Source organism: Haliotis asinina, chromosome 4, assembly GCF_037392515.1.
Source record: "Haliotis asinina isolate JCU_RB_2024 chromosome 4, JCU_Hal_asi_v2, whole genome shotgun sequence".
In the NCBI taxonomy this organism is placed as follows: Eukaryota; Metazoa; Mollusca; class Gastropoda; order Lepetellida; family Haliotidae; genus Haliotis; species Haliotis asinina.
This window is the reverse complement of record NC_090283.1, coordinates 67,487,089-67,513,285: the sequence shown is the minus strand read 5'-3', so window position 1 is coordinate 67,513,285 and position 26,197 is coordinate 67,487,089. Positions and strand designations below refer to the sequence as shown.

Below are 26,197 nucleotides of genomic sequence, written 5' to 3'. Positions count from 1 at the left end.
GTTCGTTCTTGTTCGTTTAATGTAGACAGTTGGTGTTGGTGACAATTTGTAATTTGATTCTATGATGTGTGGAGAATTCAATGATGCATTTGTCGCAGCAGACTATGAAGTATACGTGATATAATAGGCGTCTCAATATCGGCCTTGTCGAAACGTAATTTTGTAAACACTATCCAATATGGCGGAAAGCTCACTTCGGCGTTCGTGTAAGTGTATTTTCGAAAACATCCCAACCTATTCTTGGTTCGTTGGCGACGTTTCAGAATTATCATTATTGGTTTTCATGAAAACTTGATATCAGTGATCATTAATGTGCTATTTTTGACATTCCCATTTCTGTACACTCGATCTCTGCTTCCTGAAAATAAAAACAGCCGCCATAAACCCTTTCCAACCTTAGAGACGCTAAGGTTGGGTCGAACCAACCTTAGTTCTCAACCTTAACTTAAGGTTAACCTTAGTTGAGGTTGTTTCGTGCAACGGGAGGCTAACCTTAGTAAAGGTTTAAGGTTGAAATCTTAGAGATAAGGTTGACCTTAGGGATAAGGTTGTTTTGAACAACGGAGCACTGGTCTTCAGTAAGTTCTCTTGTAATTGTAATAGTCGACCAACATTTGTTTGTTTGTTTGCTCCAGCACATACTTTTCAAGTTACATGATAATGGCTTGTAAAGTATCCAGTCTGGTCCAGACAATCCGGTGACTGACGTCCTCAGCATCGATTAACATAAACTTAGAATAGGATGACAACATCAACCGAGCCTACCTTTAGTCGCTACGTGTAACAAACATGGGTTGCTAAAGACCACTTCTAACGCAGTTCTTCATGGCCATTGTGGAGTAAACTCAAGACTGGTATCTATAACTTGTTGACTTATTGTTGATCTACTTGACCGCTGGTGGATACGGATCAAAAGTTGTACCCGGGAACCTGTGGTCATTGAAATAACGGATACATTAGAAGCAAGGGTATGATTTTGAGGAATACTCCTCGATCCACTTGGCCTTGTTGAGGGGTAAGACTGGCTCTCAAGAAAATATGGACTGGAATAATTCACAATGGTGTAGGGAAGGGCCCGTGACTATACTCTTCTATATCCGTCACCGTATTTTGTTTCTTTGTTTGTTCTTTAACACTTCCCTCAGCAATATCACAACTATATGGCGGCGGTCTGTAAATAATCGAGGCTAGACCAGATAACCCAGTGATCAACAGCATGAGAATCGATGACGTGTCGACCAAGGCAGCGACCCTGACCACCTGATCCCTTTAGTCTCCTCTTACGACAGGAGCCTGGGACTGAAGATCAATTCTAATCCAGATTTGCACGTGTAATTCTGTGAATTGACCAAATACTTCACGGGTCATACGCTCTTCCTGTTACGGTCGACAACAGTGAGTGAGTTAGTGAGTGTAGTCTGACGCCAGTTTTAGCAATATTCCTGCAATATAAAGGTGGGGCACCAGAAACGGGCTTCACACATTGTGCCCATTTGGGAAACCGAACCCGGTTCTTCGGCGTGACGAGTCACTGGACTACCTCACCTCACCTAGTCAGTAATGGATCGAGGGATCTCGATTTGTGACATGAGAAATACAACTGCACTCTTTTTCAGTACGCTATGTATGGAAAATGGTAAATTATGAATGAATATGTAAAATCGTCAGTTTACAGTTCAGTCAGTCTCGTACATCTGCATGTGTCACTGTCGGTGAACATAAATTGTATGATCTTAAGTACGAACTATGAAAAAAACCGCTAATGCCCAGAGGGTGGTATATTGGTGGCATGTACAAGACGCCTAAACAAGACACAAACGATATGTTTTTAAAAGTTGGTGCATTCATCATATTTATGTTGACGTAATAGACTGAGGGAGCGCTTCAGTATTCAATGTCTTCTTATGTTTGTTAGAATTTAACTTAACGTCAAAACTTTGACCTTTTACATTTTGTTTCCGGCCTTATCCCATACTCTACAACGTTATCTTAACCGTCTACAACACATCTGTATGAATGGCAATCCTTTAACTATATCCGCATCTGAATTGTAATCATTTCGTTAACATTTGAATGATTTGTCCCCCGGGTTTCGCAGAGAAAAAAGGTCCATAAAACATTCAGTAAAAAATCATAATTAAGAATTCACGTGTTGTTTTTTTACTGACAAACATAACTAATTGCTTTTAATTTGGACATAAGTTAAGCGCTCGACATTCCTTAAACAGTGTTTATAAACTGATGTACAGTAGAAAGCACTTATTTAAAGGACATCTGTGGTGTTTAACAATGACTTGTGAATCACAATCAAAAACGTTTCAAATAATTTCCGAAACACCGGTGTGTACCTTCTTTTGAACGTCAGTTTATCTGTCAATGACTCTCTAAATATCTCGAGATTTGTTGTATGACCTCATAAACACGACCTCAAAAAAGATGTCTAAATACATCATTCATGACAAAAGACTGTACCTCACTGCCTTTCATGTTAAAAATTCGAAACATACACATACGCACGTACGTACGCACGGACGGACGCACGCACGCGCCCATGCACGCAATTTCAATAAACGTCACATTCAAACTTCATTCCACCACGGCTAACGCCTGTGCGGTCGGCATGCTATAACACTGAATGTGATGGTCCCATTTCTTACAGAATGTGACCGACTGGAAGTACGTCATGGTGACGGTGCTGAATCACACGTTTACTGGAGACAGGGACATGACGCCCATGTCTGTATCTACCTGCAGGTCGTGTCGTGCGGCCTGGAACCACAGTAACATGGCCAAGTTCTTATAGTGATACACGAGATATACGACTCAATTATAAAGACAGTCAATCACGTTGGCGTTTTTTCAGAAAAGACATTTTTTTCTTTGCTTTCACATGTAATGGACGACAGGTTTACTCCTTGTGGAGGGTTGAGTGGTCACGGGGCCACAGAAATTGTCTTGTAACGTAAATGGAATCCCCAAAAGTTCAGGATGCGCATGCCCAAGAAGAAAGCAGGTGTTCATATACTCATGTTAATAAATACGGAACGTATGGAATGCAAAACGACTCGCAAGAAACATAAGATGTACAGGCCATCATTCATATATCTTGTATTTAACATTAAGTTCTAGTCACTTAATGTTTTGGGGTGTTTTTGGTTTTTTGGGTGTTTTTTTTTGTAATTGTTATCTTATGTTCACTTTTTTGTTACCAGCTTCAGTGGAGGTACACCACCCTGGAAATTACGTCACTCATACGTATACATTCGTGCATCATGACCTAACGGCAATGATGTGCGCATCACTTAGCCTTCAACACGCATACTTGTACGGTATAAAATATACTGAACATGTCAATTATTCTACAGGATATGGTCGAAATACGAGAAGTATTTGTTATGTTATATTATATTTGAATATAGGCAATTTCAAAAAGTAGAAAATATTCCATTTTGCAATCATTCCACTAACCAGTGAGCACTCAGCAATATTCCATCTATATGGCGGCAGTCTGTATACAATCGTGTCTGGACCAGACAATCCAGTGATCAACTGCATGAGCATCGATGTGCGCAGTTGGGAACCGATGACATGTGTCAACCAAGTCAGCGAGCATGACCACCCGATCCCGTTAGTCGCCTCTTATGGTAAGCAGTCGCCCAGGTTGACGAAGGCCTATTCTACCCCGGGACCATGGATCAGCCAATGCAAACGCATATGACGAAAGCAATATATATCCATAAATATGAAATAGTTCCAAAGGAATGGCACAAACCGTCACATTTTCCCTTAATTTCTCATCATCTGTTTCCACCATTTGCATTTTATTGATCTTGTAAATCCAATATTCCCTACATTTTTTACGATATGTTTAAAAAGCAACATTAATTATTATTTTTATACATTATAACCGCAAGCGCATTTTCAAAAGTTTATCATTCTTCATATATGTAATTGGGCAAATATTGTAAATGGTCTGGCATTGAAATTATTACGTAAATATGCATGCACCAGAAATACATGTCCGTGTTTCCAAGCTGAACACCGACAGACAGCTGTGTGTCATCTACCGTGCAGCTCCATGTATAACAGTACACGTCATGATTGCATGCACTCTGACCGGGAGCTCCGTGAGGTAATGGCATGCGGGATGTTAACTGAAACTCCACACCTCAGGTTTATTGTCTCGTTATGCATATTACATGTCATGACTGTACGTCCATCTTGTTCACACACGCTCAGGTGAGGCACATGTGTAACCTCCATTTGATGTGATTGCCGGGAAAACGAATTTAAAATTATTATCGTTTTAATTTGTTGCTTATTGAAATTATGGTTTTATACTAATTATCAATGAAATCAGTGTAAGTGCTTTACTGAGTTTGTGAAAGAAACCAAACTATACCTCTTTGTTTAATTCATCATGATTGCTTTTCAATTAGAATTAGTTCACGTTAGTGATATCATATCAAAAACATAACAGTGCTTGCTAAGTCAACCTATAAAGATTACCAGACCATGTTGTTTTTTTATATTTCATTTGACTGATATTTTTAAAAAGTTTAGAAAAGCACTGACGTATAATTATATTTCAGTGAATTTACATTCTTCAGCACAAACTCATTAATTTCACACTTGGAGATGATTATGTGCTTGTAGATTAATTTCTTACCAAAGTCTTACCTGAATCAATCTATTTTGCGGGCCCATGATAGATTAGCTGGCAGAATCAAATTTAGCAAACGCTCTTCTAATTTCCAAGTACAACAATGTCGGTATATCTTATATCCCCTGTTGATTTATACGGTTTATTTTACTGAAATAAAATAAATTGAAATAAAGTAATTGAAATAATGTTCTAAATGAAAAGCTTCTTATACACAAGAATATCGTTTATTACTCGAGTGAAAGGTCTGTGGTGCAAAACCCTGCACCGCTTTCAAGCGTGTAACAAATCACATTGAATGCAGTTTCATTTAAGGATAACATAGCTTGACATTGCTATGTCAAGGCACTAATTTATGTTGAAAACAAGCTTCTTAATGGTTCGTTGATAATACCTCATTAGAAGATGTTACACACACATGGTGAATAGTATCTTACAGCACCCCTAAACATCACCATCATCATCGTCACCATCATCATCATCATCATCATCATCATCATCCTGTGATTTCACTGTAGTATCAATATACCGTAGAATCTGTCTAAACCGGCACTCATTGGGACTGAAGAAATCATCCGGTTTACACAATGTTGATGATAAATGTACAAACCACGGAAAGGTCTGAGATTTTATGCCAGTGTTGACAACTTGCCGGATTGGACAGATGCCGGTTATGACAGCTTCCACTGTAAAGGAATTCTGTTGTAGACACATTGTGTATAAGCTACATGACAGCTCTACTTACACCTCAATCCCACGTGTATCTAACGTGATGGCATGCTTCATTCTTTGATCCACGGGGCTTTTGGTAAAAATTTCGAGAGCACAGTTACATATTTATTTTCAGAGATTCGGGACAATTTGTGAAAAATGAAAGTAAATTTTCAAGAAAGGTATTTAGAAAACAACGTGTGCAATGCTCGACTTTCCAAGTTTGGATAAAATCATTTAGACAAGAAGCCCTATTGTTCTGCATCTGTGCGGATTTGCTTTTGATATATATTTGGCAGAATTTCTGCTTGGATTAGCAAAATCAAAACAAAGCAAGTTGGCCAAACAGTTTAACTTAAGTTTAAGGTATATCAATTTTCTGTTAGCGTTTAATGACAGTCAAATAACCAATTCCTTTCCAGTGTTTTAAACAACTGAACTTGAAACAAAGGAGGTCAATAAAACCGTTTTATGAGTTTCGTATTTACATTCATGCAAAGATGACAAAGACTGGCAAAGCTAGAACGCTATACGCAAGACTTCATTATTCCAGTAATCAGCTTTCCTTCCTATCCTCACAGCTCCAGACTTTGGTAGTTACATTTGACAACCTTTGACGTCCAACAGAACAGGCTTTTTAGGAAGATTTCAAAGAGCTTTATACGACGCTTGTTCAGAAGTTCGATCAAGGTAACGACATCCAAAGTCTCTGTGAAGTTTTCAAAAATACTTTTGGCTCTCACAACTCATGTGAAATATATATGACGTTTTCATTAAATATAAACAAAACTATATGATAAAATAAAAGTCCGTTAGCCCACAATAATTGAGAATTATCTATTATTATTTAAAGAAAAGTAAAAAATTGAAACAAATAAGACTTACCAGTTGCATGCGTTTTTTAAAAAAATCAACAAACGTCAGGGATGCAAAAGTGTAGATATCACATACATGTGTTTTCATGCTTCCCCGATCGTTGTTTGAGAGAGAAAAGGGTCTAAACGTAGAAACTTTACACCAAAACATTTGTATTACTTTTCACACAATTTTAAACGTGTCTGCGTCGTTAAAATATCCAGGTGGCAAAGAAGGGCCGTTATTCATTTGAAGCAAGCACCTGACATATGCTTGCTTTTTCGAGTCTGTCATTCTAACTGTCCGTACGAAGAGGGTGCCGTGTGTGATTTAGGTATACATTTAATGACCCATTGAATGGCAAGTGTTTCAGGGAGGTCATAGCGTGTCAAACGTTTCAAAGAACATCAAAGAAACCGCTGTGACTAGAGGTGTGAAACTCTGTGACAGATTAGAGGTGGTACAAGGCTCCGTAGTCTATTATTAGTGTGACTTAAGACGTCAGAGCCAGAGAATATAAGGTCTTGATTCTGTTGAAGCATAGTGACAATGATATACAAGGACCACAGGATGTTAGTACGTCCAAGCTGATTAGTGTCAGTGCAGATCTGCAGATGAGTTACCTTCATCGCAATAGTGTGTTGTGTGTGAGTGAGTGAGTAAGTTTGGTTTTACGAGACTTTTACCAATATCTCAGCAAGATCACGGGAAGGATTTGGATCACTTAACAATAATGGCATCACGCGTTGCCCATGACCCGCTTTACATGTCGCACCTGCCAGTCACAGGAATACAGATCAATCTGTGCTGTCACAGATTTCATATTTATTTATGTAATTTTCGTAATTTGTTGTATGAAACCTAGAAGAAGAAATCAAAAAGATGTAAACCTTCCTAATAAAAACTTCAGGCGTCAAACAGTAGTACCTCATGCTTGACGACTGATATAGTAGACTGGCATTTGGCATTCACTATGGGGTTAATATTTCCCTTGCGATGGTGCCTAGTTGGTCAGATTCGATTGTTTACACGCTGCAATTATACGGTGGGTCAGTGAATAGTTTTGTGAATGAGTGAGTGAATGAGTGGGCTTTGTAATCCTTTTTGGCAATATTCCAGCGATATCACAGAGGCGAACACCCAAATATGCTGTACAAATTGACCCATTTGGTGAACTGAGCTCGAGTCTTCGACGTAATGAGCCCAAACTCTAAAAGTAGGCCACCCACCGCCCCTGATCTATTTTAAAATAGTCTGGTTAATCCTCATTCATTCCTTACCTGTTATAATTATTGCATGAAGAAGAATGTTTCCACATCTCTAGCCTTGATTATTCTGTGCACCTGTCACACTTCCAGTTCACATCAGTAGTGGTGAATAAACGATGCTTCATCCAAGCCTAATGTCCTGGACCTAGACTTTCGCAGCTCTCTTTGCGCTACGACAGAGACTAGATTCTATCTTAGTGCTAAGAGAGCTTCGAAAATATAGGCACTGGATCTTAATGCGTGTTCTCAGCGCGTTGCCTAGTCCAAACTCTATGACTTATAGCTTGTCGTGATAAACTAGTGCATAGGTCCAAACCCAGCATTCACTCACTGAGTAGTAATGAGTCTGTATGTGCCACCCTTACATTTTTATCTTGATGTCAAGGCTTCCTCTGGCTGAAGACAGTCTGTTCAGACAAAGGACAGCGTTAACACACTATCAATCAAATGGTAAGGTTTGTGTGCAGGAAGTAGCGTTCGGCTTGATGTTTATAAAGACGGAATACGGCAAATGTCTTGTGACCTACTCTCTTTAAGGACCGTTCAAGACAGGAATGTTTTATCATGTTTTTTGGTCGTCAGGGGATTTAACGTCTCACGACAGAGGAAATATATTTGCAGAGTGGTGCGGTTTCATTGTCTGTTTTGTAAAAATAGCGGCAAGAGTAATGTGGACATTTAAATGACACGAAGAGGAGGGACTGACGTGTACAAGTCAAGTGTAATATAATAATAATAATACATAATAATAGATCATTAATATAGCGCTGACTTCCATCACACAAAGGCAATGCTCAAAGCGCTGACAAGTCCCAGTTCATATGCACATGATAATCCACGGGTTTATGAAACATATTTTTGTAACAGGTATGTTTTGAGTGGCAGAGTTGGCACTAGTTTTAGATGAAGGGGCAGAGTGTTCCAAAGGGTAGCTACTGCATACTGAAAGGACTTGGCACCAAAAGATTTGAGTTTATAAGAAGGTATACACAGGAGAAACTATTAGGATGTTTGACAATACTAATCGTGATATTCCGACTTTGTCAATTTGGTAGTGCCGAAATTAGTGAATAATTCTTTTGCTTGTTTATTGTGAATGTGTGGAAACATTCTAGGGTGAGGGTGAGCGGTGAGTGTAGTTTTACGCCGCTCTCATCAATATTCCAGCTATGTGGCGGCGGTCTGTAAATAATCGAGTCTGGAACAGACAATCCATTGAGCAACAACATGAGCATCGATTTGCGCAATTGGGAACCGATGACATATGTCAAGCAAGTCAGCGAGCCCGACCACCCGATCCCGTTACTCGCCTCTTACGACAAGCATAGTCGCCTTTTATGGCAAGCATGGGTTTCTGAAGGCCTATTCTACCCTGGACCTTCACGGGTCAGGAAACATTCTAGTTCTAATCAAACATTCTAAATCATCAGAGCATTTTACCCTGACCAAATATACAGTCTTAATAAACGGAATATAATTCCGACCTAATGAACCGTATCCTAATTGCTGGTAAAATGCATCAAAATGTCAAGTATTAAAATATTAAGTCATCACTGAATACATTTCTAAAAATACTGGGTGATATTTTCAAGGCAGAAAAGTTTATTGCCAAGAAAAGTAATACACAGTACATTTTCACACAAAATGGTCACCTTTATTGAATATACTCCCAGTGTAATATTAATGAAATTCCAATGTATGTAATGCCTACCTATATGATCTTCTGTCTCATTGTGTCTACTTGTTCTGTTGCATTATGCAGTCTGTATATTTGTTATTTGTATCTACTGATTTGAATAATAAAAATGCTCTATTACCACAACGGCAGGTCAGGAAATAAAGGCGTCATCAGGTGAAAAATATACAAACAAACAACTAACACAAACACTAGGAGTCACACAACACAACCACGTGCTAGCAGCATCTTCAACTACGATACAAATTCCTTCGAGTACAAACAAAAACTACGCCATGATGTGGCATCCTAGTGGTTAAAGCGCTGGTGCGTCATGCCGAAGACACGAGTTCGATTCTCCACATAGGGACAATGTGAGAAGTCCATTTCTGGTGTGCCCTGTCGTGATATTGCTGGATTATTGCTAAATGCGGCGTAAAACAATGCTTACTCACTACGTCATCTGTCACTGTTGACCGATAGTGATCCATACATACAGGTTTATAGACGGAAACTTACAGCGGACTCTACTTTCAATACAATGACGATTAAAATGGTTTCATGTAGAGGGAATGTTGAGAAACGTAAACAATATCTAATAGTGATTAGTGACTTTGCCATATGGTTGATTTTTTAAGTCAGCAGGTATATAGAAGGAATGAACTTGACTGAATCTGGGCCCGCTTTCAAAGAATAAGGTTACATAGTTCGTATTTCAAATATATTTTAAATTAAAATCTTAAAAGTTAAAAATAGCCCCGGATAACAAACGACTGTTGACGACTGCCCTTGACATGTTATTCTAGTAAATGCATAAATTTCCTCTTTTCTGCTCGAATTTACATTTCAAGGATAGCAGATGGCGTCTAGCTGGAAATACGTTCGTTATCTTCGTCTTCACTAAACAACGTAAAATTACACTGTCACAGAACTCCTTTTACAAATTCATTTTGACGATTAACAGGTTAATCGATTTTGATAACAATTCAAGTTTTCATTGTATGAAAATAGAAACTGAGTGTACTTTCTACTACCAGCACTTTCTTAAACCACATCTACACACTGGATTTTACTCACCATTTTCACGATAACAGAAGTGTCTTGTCTCTATCAATCGTTGTATTCAACAGAACTGATGTTGATGTATCTAAAGCCGTACTCACCTAGTTTACGATAGTACTCCTATTCTACACTACAGAATGTTGAAATGAGCTTAAACGATCAAAATGTCTACCAACCTTTTGTAACATAAAAATATTCATGTAAAACGTGCTTGCTTTTAAAATAGACAACTGACAGCCGGATGTCATGCAACAATAAAGAGATACTCCTTGCCCGTAATATAGGTGAGTACAACATGCATGTACAGCACCTTTCTACAACGCAAAACATATACATTCAGCATAAACAACGTTGTATATATTGGACGAATTTGTTACTTAAACAGATGTTTGAGGTCGGAAGTACGTCATGGTGACGTCACCGCATTATGGGATGAAATGCTTCGTGTTGACAGGGGCATGCTTAAAAGGACGCTATATACATATATGCCCGGCCCCGAGGCACTAAGGCACATTAATATGGCTGTGTTATGTGCTCTTCTTGATGGGGATACACGAAGTATTTATTTCTCACAGGAGGTGTCATTCAAGTTAACATCATATTGTGTTAGGGAGAGTGTGAATAGTAATAAACTTATCTCCTGTTTGTTTTAATATGGTAATAGCCTAGAATAATCCAGAAATATGGAGAAAAGAATGTTGACATGTCATCTTAACATTTCCTAGACATGTTTCTGTATGTGAGGCGTGAAATTTTGTGTGAAATACACATGTGCCCCCAAAACCACACGTTTTCTGATATTTTACATTTTTGCTGTTTTAGAGACTGTGTTTTAGGTTGATGCACTGAATTCGCACGACTACATATTCAAAAGTCCATTTTTTCTTAATTCAGAGTTTTTAATTGTCTGAAAGTCCGCGTTGTATGATTGAGGGTCACCTCCGGGGTAATGGTGACTCGTCCACGTGTTCACTCCACGTGTTCGTCTTAATACTGCAAAAGCAATATGACTATTGTTTTACTCAGACATAAGTTTTTTTTAAAGACAGACGCTGCTTGAAAACATAAGCCCAATATGTCAGATGTTAAAGGAGTGCATCAACTCAACCTGGCTGCTCCAAGGCGCAACAGTACAGAGCATTATTTTGATGAAATAGCTTTGGGCTTTTTGACGTTTATAAACAACTTGAGGCTGGAGACATATCAGTTGAAAAACTCAGATCCTCGTCTAAAGAAACAAAACGCTAATTAAATGAACATTTTGAACACACGTCTCACTTGTCTCTTTAATTTCATATTCAGGTGGGTAGATCTGTGGAGTGAAGGAGTGAGTTTAACTTGCTGCTTTCAGAAAAGTTCCTGCAATATCACGGCGATATTGCTGAGAGAAGCCAAACCGGCCACTCTAAAATGTCCGAAGCTGCTAATATTGCCGGAAACTGCCATGTATTGAGGCTTCTAGCATGTTTTCGTCCTCAATTTTGGTTTTTAATTTTCATAATTTGAGGACTTTTACGGAACAAAATTCTAGAGGATCTTAATAGTGATTGCAGCCATGCTGATATCAAACACACAAGTCAAGCAACATGTGCTTTTCTCTATCGCACGTTTCAGTGTTTCTGTTTCTTGTTTTGTAATTTGTGTTATGTCAGCTGAATGGAAACAGTCCAAACGTGGCTTCTTCACACTTTTCCGGGAGACTGAACAGTCTTACGAATAAGTGAGTGAATTTAGTTTTACGCCACGTTTAGCAATATTCCAGCAACATCACTGCGGGGAAATGGCCTTCACACATTGTACCCATGTTGTTCATTGAACCCATTACGAACGAACGCTTTAACCACTCGGCTTCCCCACCGCACCAGTGAATCAGTGGAAAGTAATTAACTGTTTGGTGGTTACTGAACTATGTTAGACCTTAGCCAAATTACTTTGTTTTGATTTTGCCAACCCAAGCAGAAAATCTGATTCATAGAAAAATATTTGTGCCCATGGGGTGTTCGCGTATCCTCAATCAATCTGAAGCTGTCTGAGGTTGGCTTTTTGTGAAGAGGATTATGTAGATTATTATCAAATGGAAGTCAAGGGTTTTCAGTTAAAAACCGTTGTGATGTGCGCTAGTAAAATTTCGATGATTGCTCCGGATCAACCATTATATGACCCAAAGTCTGCAATAAATTATAAAACAAATCTGATTTTTGTTTCAAAAGCAGAATCAGAAACAACATGCTGGTGAAGATCACAAGTATTTCGGTTCGTTCAAAACAAATATTACAAAAGATTTACCTTTTGCTCCTCCTAATTTGGAAATACTACTCAAAGCCAAGAAAGGATGTAGCATATTTTACAACAGGCCTCTTCACAAGGAAGCTACAAACCACAAAGTGTTTCATCAAGGTAAATATGGAAAAGGTATTGAACATAGTTATCACATTCCTGTGCATCTTGCAGTCCTAGGCACAGATGGCTTCAATACCGTATTCTCCAAAGGATCTCACAACCAATAAAGATTTATAATAAATACAAACTATGAGAATCACCACTTTGTGTATTTTGTGATGTTGAGATAAAATTCATTTTTTATATGAATGCGAACATGTCAAAAAGCTGTGGCAAGATCTACTAGAGTGGACTGAAAATGAGCCATTTGAAATTGGATTTGATAGAAATTTGCAAACGTACGGTCCAAATCTACTCTACCAGTATCAACACGTCACCAGGAAATAGAGTGAGTGAGTGAGTATGGTTTTACGCCGCTTTTATCAACATTCTAGGAGCATCACGGCGGGGGACACTAGAAATGGGCTTCACTCATCTTGAATCTTTGTGTCTTTGGCATGACGAGCCAACGCACTCACCAGGGAATAACGTTTTTCATTTAAGACCATTGAACGTTGGTCATGACAAGACAACGTTCAAGGTTTTTATCAGGTCAAAGCCCAATACAGTTCAGATCAATTGAATGTTTGCCTGTATACATGGCGAGGTAAGTATATAAACAACAATGGTGTATGCCTCTTTCCCCTGATGTTCAAAAGTACATCTACATCTTGAAAGACGTCCCCGAGTTTATACGTTTCCTTCAAACTATCAAAGCATTCATTGTGTCATTGTGTCATGTAAACGGTTCAATCATGTGTCACTGGGGATCTCTAAATGTCACGTTTACACACACTGTTGATAAAAAATAGGATGTGACGACTTAATGAGAACATTGACTTGTGCGAGTTTAGATCAGAGTTGCTCAAGAGGCAGAAGTTCGTGACTTGTATTTTGAGTATTTGCAGTGTATCTTTGACCAGCACCATAAACTGCTAATCAAATAACCAAACAGAAATTGTTTTTTTTTGCAAAAGGTTTTAGAAACTGTTAAACATGTATTGTTTAATCTAACATATATTTGAACATAATATAGATATGCATAATAACATAGTGGTTATATTTCTGACACTAACTCTCTACATACAGAAATGTCAGTTTATGCAAGTATGTGGTTGGTAGATCGTAAACTTTGACCTCTCCGGCACTACATTCCCTACAAGTACAGTGAAAGCTGTGATAAACGGCATCTCTCCAATCCGGCAAGTTATCATCATTGGTGTAAAATCTTAGTATCCTTCGTGACTTGTACATTTATCCTCAACTCTACAATCCGGAACATTGTTTAAAGTTCTTCAGTCCCAAAGAGTGCCCGTGTAGACAGCTTCCACTGTGTTTGTATGTTTCCATTAGAAATACAACCAGGTCAAAAGCAAACTGAAGACATTTGAATTTGTAATAATGTTATGAAATGCTGAAGCTCCACAACAAAAATCCGGGGGGGGGGGGGGGGGGGGGGGCGCTGCGATCTGTAAATAATCGAAACTAAACCAGACAGGCCAATGGGAATACGATGACGTATGTCAACCAAGTCAGCTAGCCTCTCCACCCGCTCCCGTTAGTCGCCTCTTACGACAAGCATGGGACTTCGCCTTTTGTGGCAAACATTGGTTGTCGAAGACCTTTTCTACCCCGGATCTTTACGTGGTATGAAACTTAAGAAAAGAATTTATCAGTGTGTTATGGACATTGCTTTGCCAGACCAGATCGGCAACCTTAGGATCAGCCCAAGTCAACAAGCCCGAAATCGCAAACATGACACTTAAGTCTTACTTGATATATTCTGGCTGTAGGAAATGTTATTTTCATATCCGCTACATGGCTTTGGTACGAAAGTACTGAACAAAAGAACAGTAATCTCATTGGTCCATGCGTGTGTGTTGTCACGCCGTGACTGCTGTAAGTCACTCTGGCAAGGTTTGCCATCTTGTCTGATCAGGAAGTTACAAGTTGTACAGTCCGAGTTGTACCATGAACAGCGAGGCATGATCACATCACACCGGTTCTCCATCATCTACCCTGGATGCAGAGCCGCTGAAAGTTTCCAGCATGATAATCAGATTCCAAATCTGTCAGGGCCTTCTTTCACAAAGCGCTAAGGTGATCGCAAGTCACTAAGGTAACCTTAGTGCAATGTTAAAGAATGGGAGTTAACGTTAGTAAAGGTTGCTTCGTGAATGAACCCACCATCCACCCTTCCCTGATCTCTTCGATCATCTCACCTGCTTCTTCTTTAGCCACTTGCACTAAAAGCCAGTCGCATTACAAGCCATCGTTTCCAATTTGCCAAACTTGTGGAATTATCTCCCACTACGTCAAAGATCAAAGCACGATCTGGACTCATTCAAGGCACAGCTAAAGACTCACTGCCTCAGTGAAGCATATCGCAACTAACATTCCGTCAGAGTCTCAAGCGTTATTTTTACCATAGATGGACAGACAGACAGACATATAAATGATATACTGTTATTACAGAGCCGTAGCGTCACTGGCAAAAGAACTGATTTTATCAACAATTGTTAAAACGGGGACCCTTTCCTACACTTTCTGTATAGGCTTTGCAAAAACAGTTTCTATTGACGCCTATTCAAATTACGCCTAAAACGAATTCTGCACAGGATATTTCACGGGGACATAAACGTCCTGTATAATTTGTAAAAATAGTTCGATATGCTGGTTGCAGGGCTATCACGTGTCATGTATTGAGAGAGTCACTGCTTTAAATAGCATTTCAAAAACGGATTATAGAGTATGACATGCCTTCTTGGTGTTGGACGAAAACCGGAAATAAAAACAAAACACAATCGAGAAATTCTGCTATGTCAGTAAAAAGCACGCTGTAAAAACGAAAATATTTCCTTTAAGCGTCTAAATTTTGGGGGTTTATAAGTTCACCAAAGTGAGAGAGTGAATGAGTTTAGTTTTGCTCCGCACTCGGCAATATGTCAGCTTTCTATAAATAATCGAGTTTGGGCTAGACAATACAATGCTTATCTATTTATCTATTTATATATCTATCTTTTGCAAAGGGTACGTGTAAGCCATCGTGGTTCATAGACCATTTGTTCACTTGGGCTTTGTAGGCATCAACTTTGTATTGCAATATATTGCGATATAGGCTTCCGTATTACGATACCTATTGCTAAATATTGGAACCTTAAGTGTTTGACAGTGAGTGGCACTAACTGTGCATGTCAGTCCTATTTTCTACATTACAAGTCCTTAAACATGCATGGCATGGTTCTGATAAAAGCAATCTCAAAACTAGGTTGCATGGTCATGGATGCTATTTTCTTTTTTATACAATTTATAGTATAATTACAGTCTGTAGTTTTGTCATTGAATAGCAAAGAAAACATCTGTTGTGAATAAAGCATGTGTAGATTTTAACTGACACCAAACAGATGATTACAAAAAACTTCATTATTGTTCTTTACCCAGTATACCGGTTCTCAAAAAACGTATTGCAATATGTATCGTTTATAAAGCGTATTGCGATATACCGGATACTGGTATACCGGCCGCGGGCATCCGTGTAGTTCACAGAGGTTCAGCATTTAATCACGCATAGTATATACAGTGCAACACGTTTTTAAATCATAACATTAGTAAACATACATCACTGGTCCATAGAATTTCGATATTTGCTCGCCGAAAGTAAGGTCAGACCAGGACGTGTCATAATTTGAACATTTGTGTACATATGCCATTGTCCACATATGTCATTGTCCACATATATGAGTGTCCACAGAGTTTCGCTATTTGTTCGCACACTGTACGGTCAGTGCAACACGTTTAATAATTCTAACACTATAAATGCATCACTGGTCTATAAAATTTCGATAAATTTTCGTACATAGTACAAACATTGCAGCGTGTTTTTATAATTCCAACTTGGCAAGGGTACATGTGAGTGAATTTAGTTGTACGCTGCACTCAGCAATGTTTCAGCTACTTGTCTGTAAATGATCAAGTCTGGACCAGACAATACAGTGGTCAACATGACCATCGATCTGCTCACTTTGGATACGATGACATGTGTCAACCAAGTCAGCGAACCTGACCACCTGTTTCCGTTGGTCGCCTCTTGCGACAAACATGTGTTCCTGAAGATCAATTCTGGTCCGGATCTTCACGGTCTCACTTAAGTGAACATTAAGGGAACATGTATCTTCATTATAGCAGGTGCTACGAAGCATGACTGACGGATCGTTTTAGTCGAACTGTTCGTTATATCAGTCTTCGTTATATTCAATGTCGACTAAACTTTGTATGTCTCAATATGTCTTTTGATCGGCACTTTTCTGGACAACTTCAAGTTTAGAATAGTAATTTGGAATGATAAGAGCAGATATGGAGGACTAGTTAATATTAATAACAAGACGTTTGAGGTAAAGTTGACCCCAATGTGAAGACACTTGAGGACCACCAGCTCAAAGCTCATTTCAGCGATAACATTTTTACAGTGGAAGCTGTCTAAGCCGGCACTCATCAGGACTGAAGAAATAATCCACTTTAGACAACATGCCGGATTATAGAGCTGAAGATAAATGTACCAGCCACGGACGGGACTGAGATTTTACGCCGATGTCGACACCTTGCCGGATTGGACAGATGCCGGTTTTGGCCGTTTCCACTGTATATATCGTATAGAAGTTAGTTCTGATCATTGGGCATTGCCCAATTACTTAATTCAATATTCAGAGAACTATCATAAAGCATCGTGCTGTTTTCAAAAACGGACAGCGTGTTCAAGGTCGAGCGAGTGAGTATTGAGTTTTGGGCAATATCACATCAATATCGCGGCGGGGTAAACCAGCAGATGGCATCACATATTGTACTCAAATGGGGAATCGAACCCGGGTCTTCAGCATGACGAGAAAACGCTTTGACTACTTGGCTACCCCACTGCTCCATGAAGTATCGTGACAAATAATCTTCAAACGTTCTCTTTTCCTTTTTGATTTGCACCTGCTGCTAACTACAGGTATAAAACCGCGAACAACATTTATATGTTTGTGTGTCAGTTTCATCTCTTGAGCTAACCAGTGAGCTAACCCGTATCAAATATAAATATATGAACTTGACACAGCTGCAATGAAACGTTTCCAAACATTCTTCTGTCATATATCCTGTATTGAACTCTGGTTATAATTTTCCTGCTTGGAAATTTGACATTTCATAGCATATAAGAATTCGCACAAAAGTGACTGACTGAGTATATATACATATATGTTACAGTATAACCGGTGTGGTAACACAATAAAAGTTGTTTATATATGCAAATGAAAGAAAAAGAATGTTTTGTTAAACTGATTACCGTTCATAATTGGATTAGTACGACAAATTCATGTTTGTTAGCGAAGTCTGGGTATTTTTAATTTCACCTTTGCTCTTATACACTCTTACTCAAATAGTATGACATGGCTCAGTGAAGTAGTGAAATGGACAGAGATAAGGCGTTTTATCAGAAAAAAATCCTTCAAAGAATTATTGCTTCAGAGCAACGTCATTTGAGTAAGAATGTTATGAATTCTTTTACATATTCAACCAAAACATGAAATAATTTACAATATATTACGTGAGGTACGTGACAACATGCACAGAGATTTTTCAAAACTGACTGTTTTGTTTTTAAAAAAACTCACATTGTTCCGTGTCGATGGCACCAACCGACTGGTCTTATCCGTGAGAAGACACACTAATTCCTGCGCACTAACTCTTTATTCCTCGCCAATCCTTGCAGTTGGTATATCCCGAGGCGACTTCCACGTCTCTCGTAAAGCGCAAGAGTGACAGGATTTCGTGACGGAGCTTGATGACGCTCACAATCACTCATAAATAAACATCACAAGTTCATATGAGCACAAACCTTAACCCATTCCTTATATACTCTCCAGTTTGCGCATGCGCCATCGGAAGTCTCACCTGAAGACCGCCATCTTAAATTGGCATCAGTATCGACGTAACGCACGTTGTGACACGCAGGGCGGGCTCGTTTCAATCAAGTACATGCCATGATTTATGCGTAACAGTTACATATATGCACATGTTCACCCTTTCTCACCTGTACTCAGGTGTGACGGCGGGGTCGACCAGAGGCTGCTTAAGTTCGTGATGTCAGGTGCGCACTTTTGCGTGTAGGGTAAAATAGAATGTTTGATTTACATTGAAAAGGGCCGATTTAAAGTTTATTTCTTTACCTATTCATATAACACGTAAAATGAGCTGTCATCATTATCAGCATCGTAATCATCAACAGGAACATCGGCATCGTACTACGAACAGAGAACAGCATATGATACAACGTAACGTTGCGATTCAAATTTATCATCATCATAATCATCATCATAATAATAATCATCATCATCATCATCAACAGTACCAGCCTCGTTCAGTGAGGAGTGAACATAAATGAATTCATATTTACTATCACGATCCTCCTAAACATAATATTTATTTAGTTGTAAACAAATTACAAACAAAATGAAAAAGGTACACTGCAAATTCATGACCTGCTAAATCTCTTCCCTTATTCATTCATGCCATGACAGACAGTCGTTACATAATGCGCGTTGTTTTCCTGTATGCCTCAAATGAACATTAAACGCATGTTGAGGAATGACATAACTTAAAATAGGCTGGAGTCGGGAATATTTCCTGTATCTGAGGCTTACACGGGCTAACAACGTCGCTGTCACCGTGATGGACATATGAGGGACCTGACACCAGGCAATAGGAAGGTCAGCGCCAGGAACAACGTATGACGTGCCACTGCGTCCCCGACAACCACGGAACGCTTACAGGTAGACATGGTAGAGGCGGGAACTCAGTAACAGGTCCCCAGTCTCCACCTACTTCTCCAGTCTCCACCTACTTCTATTTCTGTGACAACTTTAGCAGAAAATAAAGTGGGGGAACAACATTTGTCAGTATCCGTGGAATTAGGGGCGCGTGACCCAAATCCATTGTGCGAATTGGTCACTGGACCGCTAGCCAGTGGCTAGCAAAATTCCAGTTAGGCCTGTAAATCTCCACAGTCTCTGGTCCGACTAGCTTGTGAAGTTTCATGGGGTCATTTTGTAAATATACTATCCAAAAAGAAAACAAACGCACAGACGAGAAATCTGTTGCGAAAATGTTGTATTTTGTATACCACTCCCACCAACTCAACGTGTTAAGTTATAATACATTTTGAAATAATGCAGTGTTATTGCCTGATAAGTGTTCATCATTTTAGCAGCTTAATGATGAGACCAGTATCATGCTGACATAATATTATTCTTACCGTTTGCTTAGTTTTTCCTTTCAAATTTCAGTCAAGTTCTTTATTTCAGGGCTAGCATGACTTATTAGCAATATTTGGCACAGTGCCAGTAACCAGTGTTTCTCGACCCTGGAACACCTGCGTATAGACAACCTTTTCTGGAGGCGTCACAAAATATACAATCAGCAGTTCCTATGCCAAACGTGCATCTTCTAAACAGGATCTTGTAACTTCATGTTAATTTATTTTCGCTGCCATTTTTTATTATTTTTTATTTTCTTGACGAATGTGATGTGTTAGGAAATAACACGTTTTTTCTAGATCCTGCTTAAAGTAACATTTTCAAAGATTCACGATTGTTTTATAATCATGTTGATAATGTACATTGCCATGACCACATACTTCCAAGAGGATTGGCTCTTTAAGTCAAGAAGGTTTAAATGTGGAATAAATATACATAAACACATGAAAACAGTAGATGGCCACGGAATACAAATGTTAATTCCATGCATAAGAACAGAGGTAGGCCTTGACAACCTACAACCTATCCTGGAATGTTAATGTCTGTAAACTGAAACTCTCATACATCTTGTAGCCTACAAGTGTTAGTGCATGCTGTTGTATGTCGTTCTGACGCTTTCACATCGTTTAATATTAAATATTTTGAGGATCATATTTTCGGTTTCATCTGCTGATTACTTGTGATTTACTTCATTGTATGAATTAAGGACGTACTGCGAAGCGCTTCGTGTTCGGACTGTTGGCATGGTTGAAAGTTGTTGGGTGTGTCCATTCCGAATACCTATGTCTTAAGTTACTAGCCCACAAATAGTTCACTACGAAATGTGAATGCAGAGTTTCATTATTAAGCTGCCAATATGGTGAACACTGGTGGTGATTAATCAGACCACAATATCACATTATTTAAAAGTGTGTTATAATTTTATCAAGTTGAAGAGAGTGATATGTGATTTATGAAATGACTCCATGTAAATTCACTGGCCACTCTGGCCAGTGACTGAGGAGATTTACTGTCCCGACTGGATATTTACTAGTCACTGGCTGGAGGACCAGAGGCTATTTCACACTTTGTTTCTGTGGTTGGCAAACCATGGCACAGGTACCAATAAACCAGTAGTATTTGCGCCAGGCGTCGTCAGGGGGTCCAAGATCAACGACAAGCGAACAGGATCGAACTAAGCTCTACCTCTCAGTAGCGAATTGAATAGCTGTTAGCATCCCAAGTGGACCATTCTATCGGAAATCGTCTACACGCAAGTTCCCCGACCGCCCGAGACGGGCTAGATTTCGGACGGACGTTCAATTTACAGTTGGCCAGCCCCTATGGTCTGTTAGAAAGTTATCATACACATGAGTAAATTTATCATATCTTGGTGTCAGGACTGGTTATATCAATTTTTCGCTGGTAACATTTTGAACTCTGATGTCAGGCTGAGTTTTGGCATATTTCTTCAAAGAAGAAAACGTGGTATACGATGCAGCCACTTGTAGTGTTTACGGATGAGTCGGTTTCACTGTACACATCTTGTACAGGCGTGGTCGTGTTTGGCGACGTCAGCATGCATGTCAGCACGAAATCTCAAGACAAATTAGGGGGTGGATTGGTTGTTGTGAGGATGATACCAATGTGACTGACAGCACCCCAAGCCATACTGTGCAAAGAATGGTCACTACGCAGTACTCTACAGCACGTCTCGTTCTCAAGGTCACCTTTAAGAAAGCAGCTCTAGTGCAACACAATCTAGATCGACTACAAGGAAAAGGAATGAGCAGAGAACACGCCTGGGACTGACAGCGTTAGCGAATAAATGTTGATAACATCACGGAAGTCATCTAAAAGAGTCAAGTTTTAAATTCCCCATTTAAATTCCCGCTCTTCAGTATCCTTGGCGGTCATGGCAACAGTCATCCTTCACTACCCTTTCCCAGTTTGTTCATTACAATCCGCCCCTTAAGATCCAGGTTAGAATTGGTCTTCAGAAACCATGCTTGTCGAAGAGACAACTGATGAGGCTCCTTGGCTTGGTTAACATCGTTCGTATCCAAAATGCATAGATCGATGCTCATGCTGTTGATCACTGGATTGTCTGGTCCAGACTGGATTATTTACAGACCGCCTCCATATAGCTGTAACATTGCTGACTGTGGCGTTAAACAACAAAACAACCAGTCATTACTATCGTACAATTATTACCAGAATATCTATCAGCTTGTACTGTTTTGTACAATTTTTCAATTTTGTCTTTCAATTTGTTAAAAACCTTATCTCCAAGTATCCTTTTTTGTAGTCGTTTTTCTCCAAGCGTCGTCTTGTAGATCTCATCATCATGATTAAGTGTCATATCACCATTGTTGTTGTATATCATATATCATCATGTTGTATATCATATACCATCATGTGCCATCAATGAAGGGATTGGTTTTTGTTCGCTAAAGCATAACTACGAATGATGAATGAATGAACAGCAAGCGCTGACAAGTGGTGTACTGTTTACCTCTGTCAAATGTATAGTGTACTTTTGATGTTGTTTCCTTTCATATTAGAAAATATTTATGAATTCGTTGCCCTCCACGACCCAACAACCGAATTGACGTATCAAAGCATCTGGAGTTTACGCATGTTTACATTATACAACATTGATATTAACCCCACCTCATCATCGACAAATGCACACCTGCAAAACGGGCTACTAGTGGACATGTATGGAAATAAGTATGGCGAAGTCTGACCATGGATATGTCGAAATAACTACCGACTTGTACAGGTAACGTCAATGGGATAAGGGCAGTGTGATAAAAACTTTCCAACCTTCGCAAGTTTACCAAATGAAAATTGAAAACGTGTCAGAATGAAGTGCGTACCAACAACAGCCAATCCCCACATTCTCGTGAGTGTGCAGCCCACCCCCTCCCCCAGCAAACCCCTCTTCCTCCACTCTCTTTCTCAAAGAGCTGCATCCATCCAAATGTGCCATTGGCTATGGGGATTTATTGGTCCGTCTGCATTTTCACTGGCCTCGGGCTAATGGGATACGGATACTTGATAATGGGATATCGGATACGGATATGGGGTGAATAAAGGTGCATGGTGAAAGTGAATGTTCCCCTTAGGTTTTATTAGGAATAAAATTTGTTTGCTGGACATAGTTGGTGTCAAGTAAATATCCTGTTAACTATTTTGCTTGTTTCACATAATCAGCAACTCAAATAAATGTTTCGAGTTGTTCCAAAAACGTTTATTGGACATATTATCCTTTTTTTCACTAATTCTGCTTTCCCCTTTGCGGGGCAAGCTGAAGCCTATGGTCCGCGGATGTTAACTAGATCTCACTCTGTCAAGCCGTTATTGAGTAGGATCTTTATATAAAACAAAGCACACGGACTTTGTCACATGTCATAGCGCTATGTCAGGTACAGGAACGTGCAATAGACAAGTGTGTCAATCACCTCCAGTTTATTACCTCCTCACAATGCCATGTCCCTGTTTTTCCATGGCTGTACGTCATCCTGTACACGGCTTCCTAACCTACATGGAAACATGGAACAGGTGCTTGTCTAGTTGATCGGACAATGGAGCGCTGTGAAAACCAGACACTGCCTAATCCGTCACTTTCTCCCTAATCAATCTCTGAAAAGGACACGGAAAACACATGCATCACTCATTAACTCATTCAAGGAATTACAACTTACGTATTTTAAATTCTGCTTACTCGATTTCGATTCCTAGATGTACTGCATATGTCATTGCCCAATCAACTTACAGAATTTATATATTGATAAATGATTGTTAAATCAGGCCAAATAAAGACGGGTTCAGAGGGGGTGGGCATTTGTCCGGAACGTCTATTAAATGGCCAGTAAAACACCTGCAAACGGGTAAAAAAGATTTGTGCTCTCTCCTTTCTCAAAAAGCTGTATCCACCCCTGAACATGCTTGATTCTTTCACTCACTCACTCACTCACTCGATTGGTAAGCATACGCTTGTGTTTTTATTATCTAGCTCAAGCAAATAGGTCAAGCCTTTGACACATCTGTCATTATTATATGTAAGGCCGTAAATGAGCCAGTCGGTCTCACGTCGCCCTGGACTGGCAGTTCGTCAGTATCACGTCATTGCATCCCATTATAGGAGGACTTTATCCAGGTTATATCTGAAACCTAGAAGGTGCAGAATCAGCAGTCAGCGCATATAGGCCACGGGACTGTAAAAGTAATAACCTTGCTTTCAGATTATGACGGTAAAGGCACGGGGCGATAGCAAGCGTCGACCAGTGAGAGAGCTTGATTTGACCACACCCCTATGCGACCTTATCGTCCATGCTATCATCCGCCATTTGTGTCAAAATAGTTTCGTTGAGGGTCAAAATCGACTTTCAGTCGACTTGAAGAAATAACAATGAAGAACTGGTATGTGTTATGAGTGGTGATCGATAGGCAAATCGCCCATGATTATGTTTCGATGAAGATTTAATCGACTGCATGCGATGGTAGCGTAGCGATCGGCAAGCGATCGGTAATCATTAATCCTCGCAATGACAAGAGGGCATGTAGGTAAAGGGTCAGGTCAGACACTTATACGAGTATACCTACTTTGAAGCAGATAGGCTATTTTTTCTGTGTATGCGTTCCACTGAATGGAGATAAAATATGCATGAATCACATATTTCGACGAACAATCCCTGCAGCTGATAACTGCTGCAATACATTTAGTGGGTGGGTCGTCAAACCATTTCTCGATAAAATGCATTACGTCAATTGGCACTGAGTTGTACTTAAATGTCACGTGGTCTTGACATGGTGGCGGAGAGTAATCGGATGGGTGATGGTGCTCAGCAACTTGTATATGGAGACATTCTTGGGCTTACATAGAAGCAAATGTTAGGTAAGTGACTCTGTCCATCAAGCCGGGAATGTGTATCCGACAAAAAAGAGGTGATTTTGAGAATGTTGGATTCATGTAGCGGCAGCAAACACAATGCAAATATGTTTTTTCTTTGTGTGACTATAAACAACTTTAGCGCCAAACGGGGCAATTTTATGTTTACACCTTGTTTTAGAAGCGTTTGAAGAAATATTCCCCAAAACGTCACCAAAACAACATGCATAGCAAAATCCACGTGCAAGGAAGCCGAAAAGGACGGTATCGATCAAACGTTGTGTGAAATTTTGTCGTTCTTTCTTCTTGCCATTCGATATCGAAATGGAAAATCGAAACATCGCTATGTGCCGCCTTGAGGCTGGGGTGGCACAGTGTGCCTTGCATTTTAACGTTCATCAGAGCACCATATCTCGCCCTTGTGATCACTTCCTACAGACCAATTCCGAGCATGTTCGCCAGATAGGCGGCCGTCTAAGAGTTATCGCCAAAGCCTAGGACCACTACATGCGAACTGCTCACTTGGGTCTTCCCACAGTCGTGGAGACTGCACAGCGCATCCCTTTTGTGAGAAGAATTCCCGACCAAACTGCCATGAATCAATTGTTTGAAGTTTGAATTCGATCAAGAAGGCCAGTAGTCGCCCCTGTTTTGAAAGAATTCCATCAGCGAAACCACTTCTGGCAATGGAATCTCAGAAAGTGGAGGCGAGTCTAGTTCAGTGATGAATCCCGATTTCTCCTACACCGGTAGGTGAGCTGGAAGACAGCATGTTTACCATGTGAAGTACTGACTGACAAGAACAAAGTCTGCTGTTGTGTTGGCGAACTCTTTTCTATAGACTCGTAAATTTACACATTTTCGCCATTGAACGTACTTGAAATATTTTCTTTCAAACTGACGCAATAAAATGGCTTATGCGTTTCTTTTTTCGAAGAGCGTACATATCGTAGTTGTACACAAAGAAGAAGAAGAATAAATGAAGCTCAAAGCTGCTACTTAGCAACAGAAACGAAAATGAAAAGTGACACAAAGTGCATAAAGTTCACAGCAACGCCCAAGTCCGACGTTAAAGAATGGAGTCAGACCTCGAGGTATAATAAATAGCATTAATTCATCACATAGGTTAAACCATTAGCCTCTCTTACAGTCTCCAGAGTATATGTTTAAAAAAACCAAACAAGCCCATACTATATACCCACACTCCCTCCCCTCTCAGCTCTAGAAGCCTATACTTACCAACATTCACACCTCTAGCAGCCTATACTTACCCACTTTCTGAGCTCTAGCAGCCTACACTTACTCACTTTCTCAGCTCTAGCAGCCTATACTTGCCCACTTTCTCAGCTCTAGCAGCCTATACTTACCCGCCTTCTCAGCTCTAGCAGCCTATACTTAGCCATCTTCTCAGCTCAAGAA

The 26,197-nt window shown here is 39.7% G+C and overlaps 1 protein-coding gene across 4 annotated transcripts in view; it reads right to left on the bottom strand.

Annotated features, from left to right (window-relative positions):
- Positions 1–18,416, bottom strand: part of LOC137281796 (uncharacterized) — a 48,091-nt gene extending 29,675 nt beyond the window's left edge. The window contains exon 1 of one of the 4 annotated variants that reach the window (XM_067813412.1): positions 18,262–18,416. Coding sequence is in view for 1 of the 4 variants with exons in the window: in XM_067813411.1 (XP_067669512.1) it covers positions 7,510–7,547 (38 nt within the window). In the remaining 3 variants the exon portion in view is untranslated. The other 3 variants (XM_067813413.1, XM_067813414.1, XM_067813411.1) reach the window with 3 other exon arrangements.
- Positions 18,417–26,197: the final 7,781 nt, after the last annotated feature.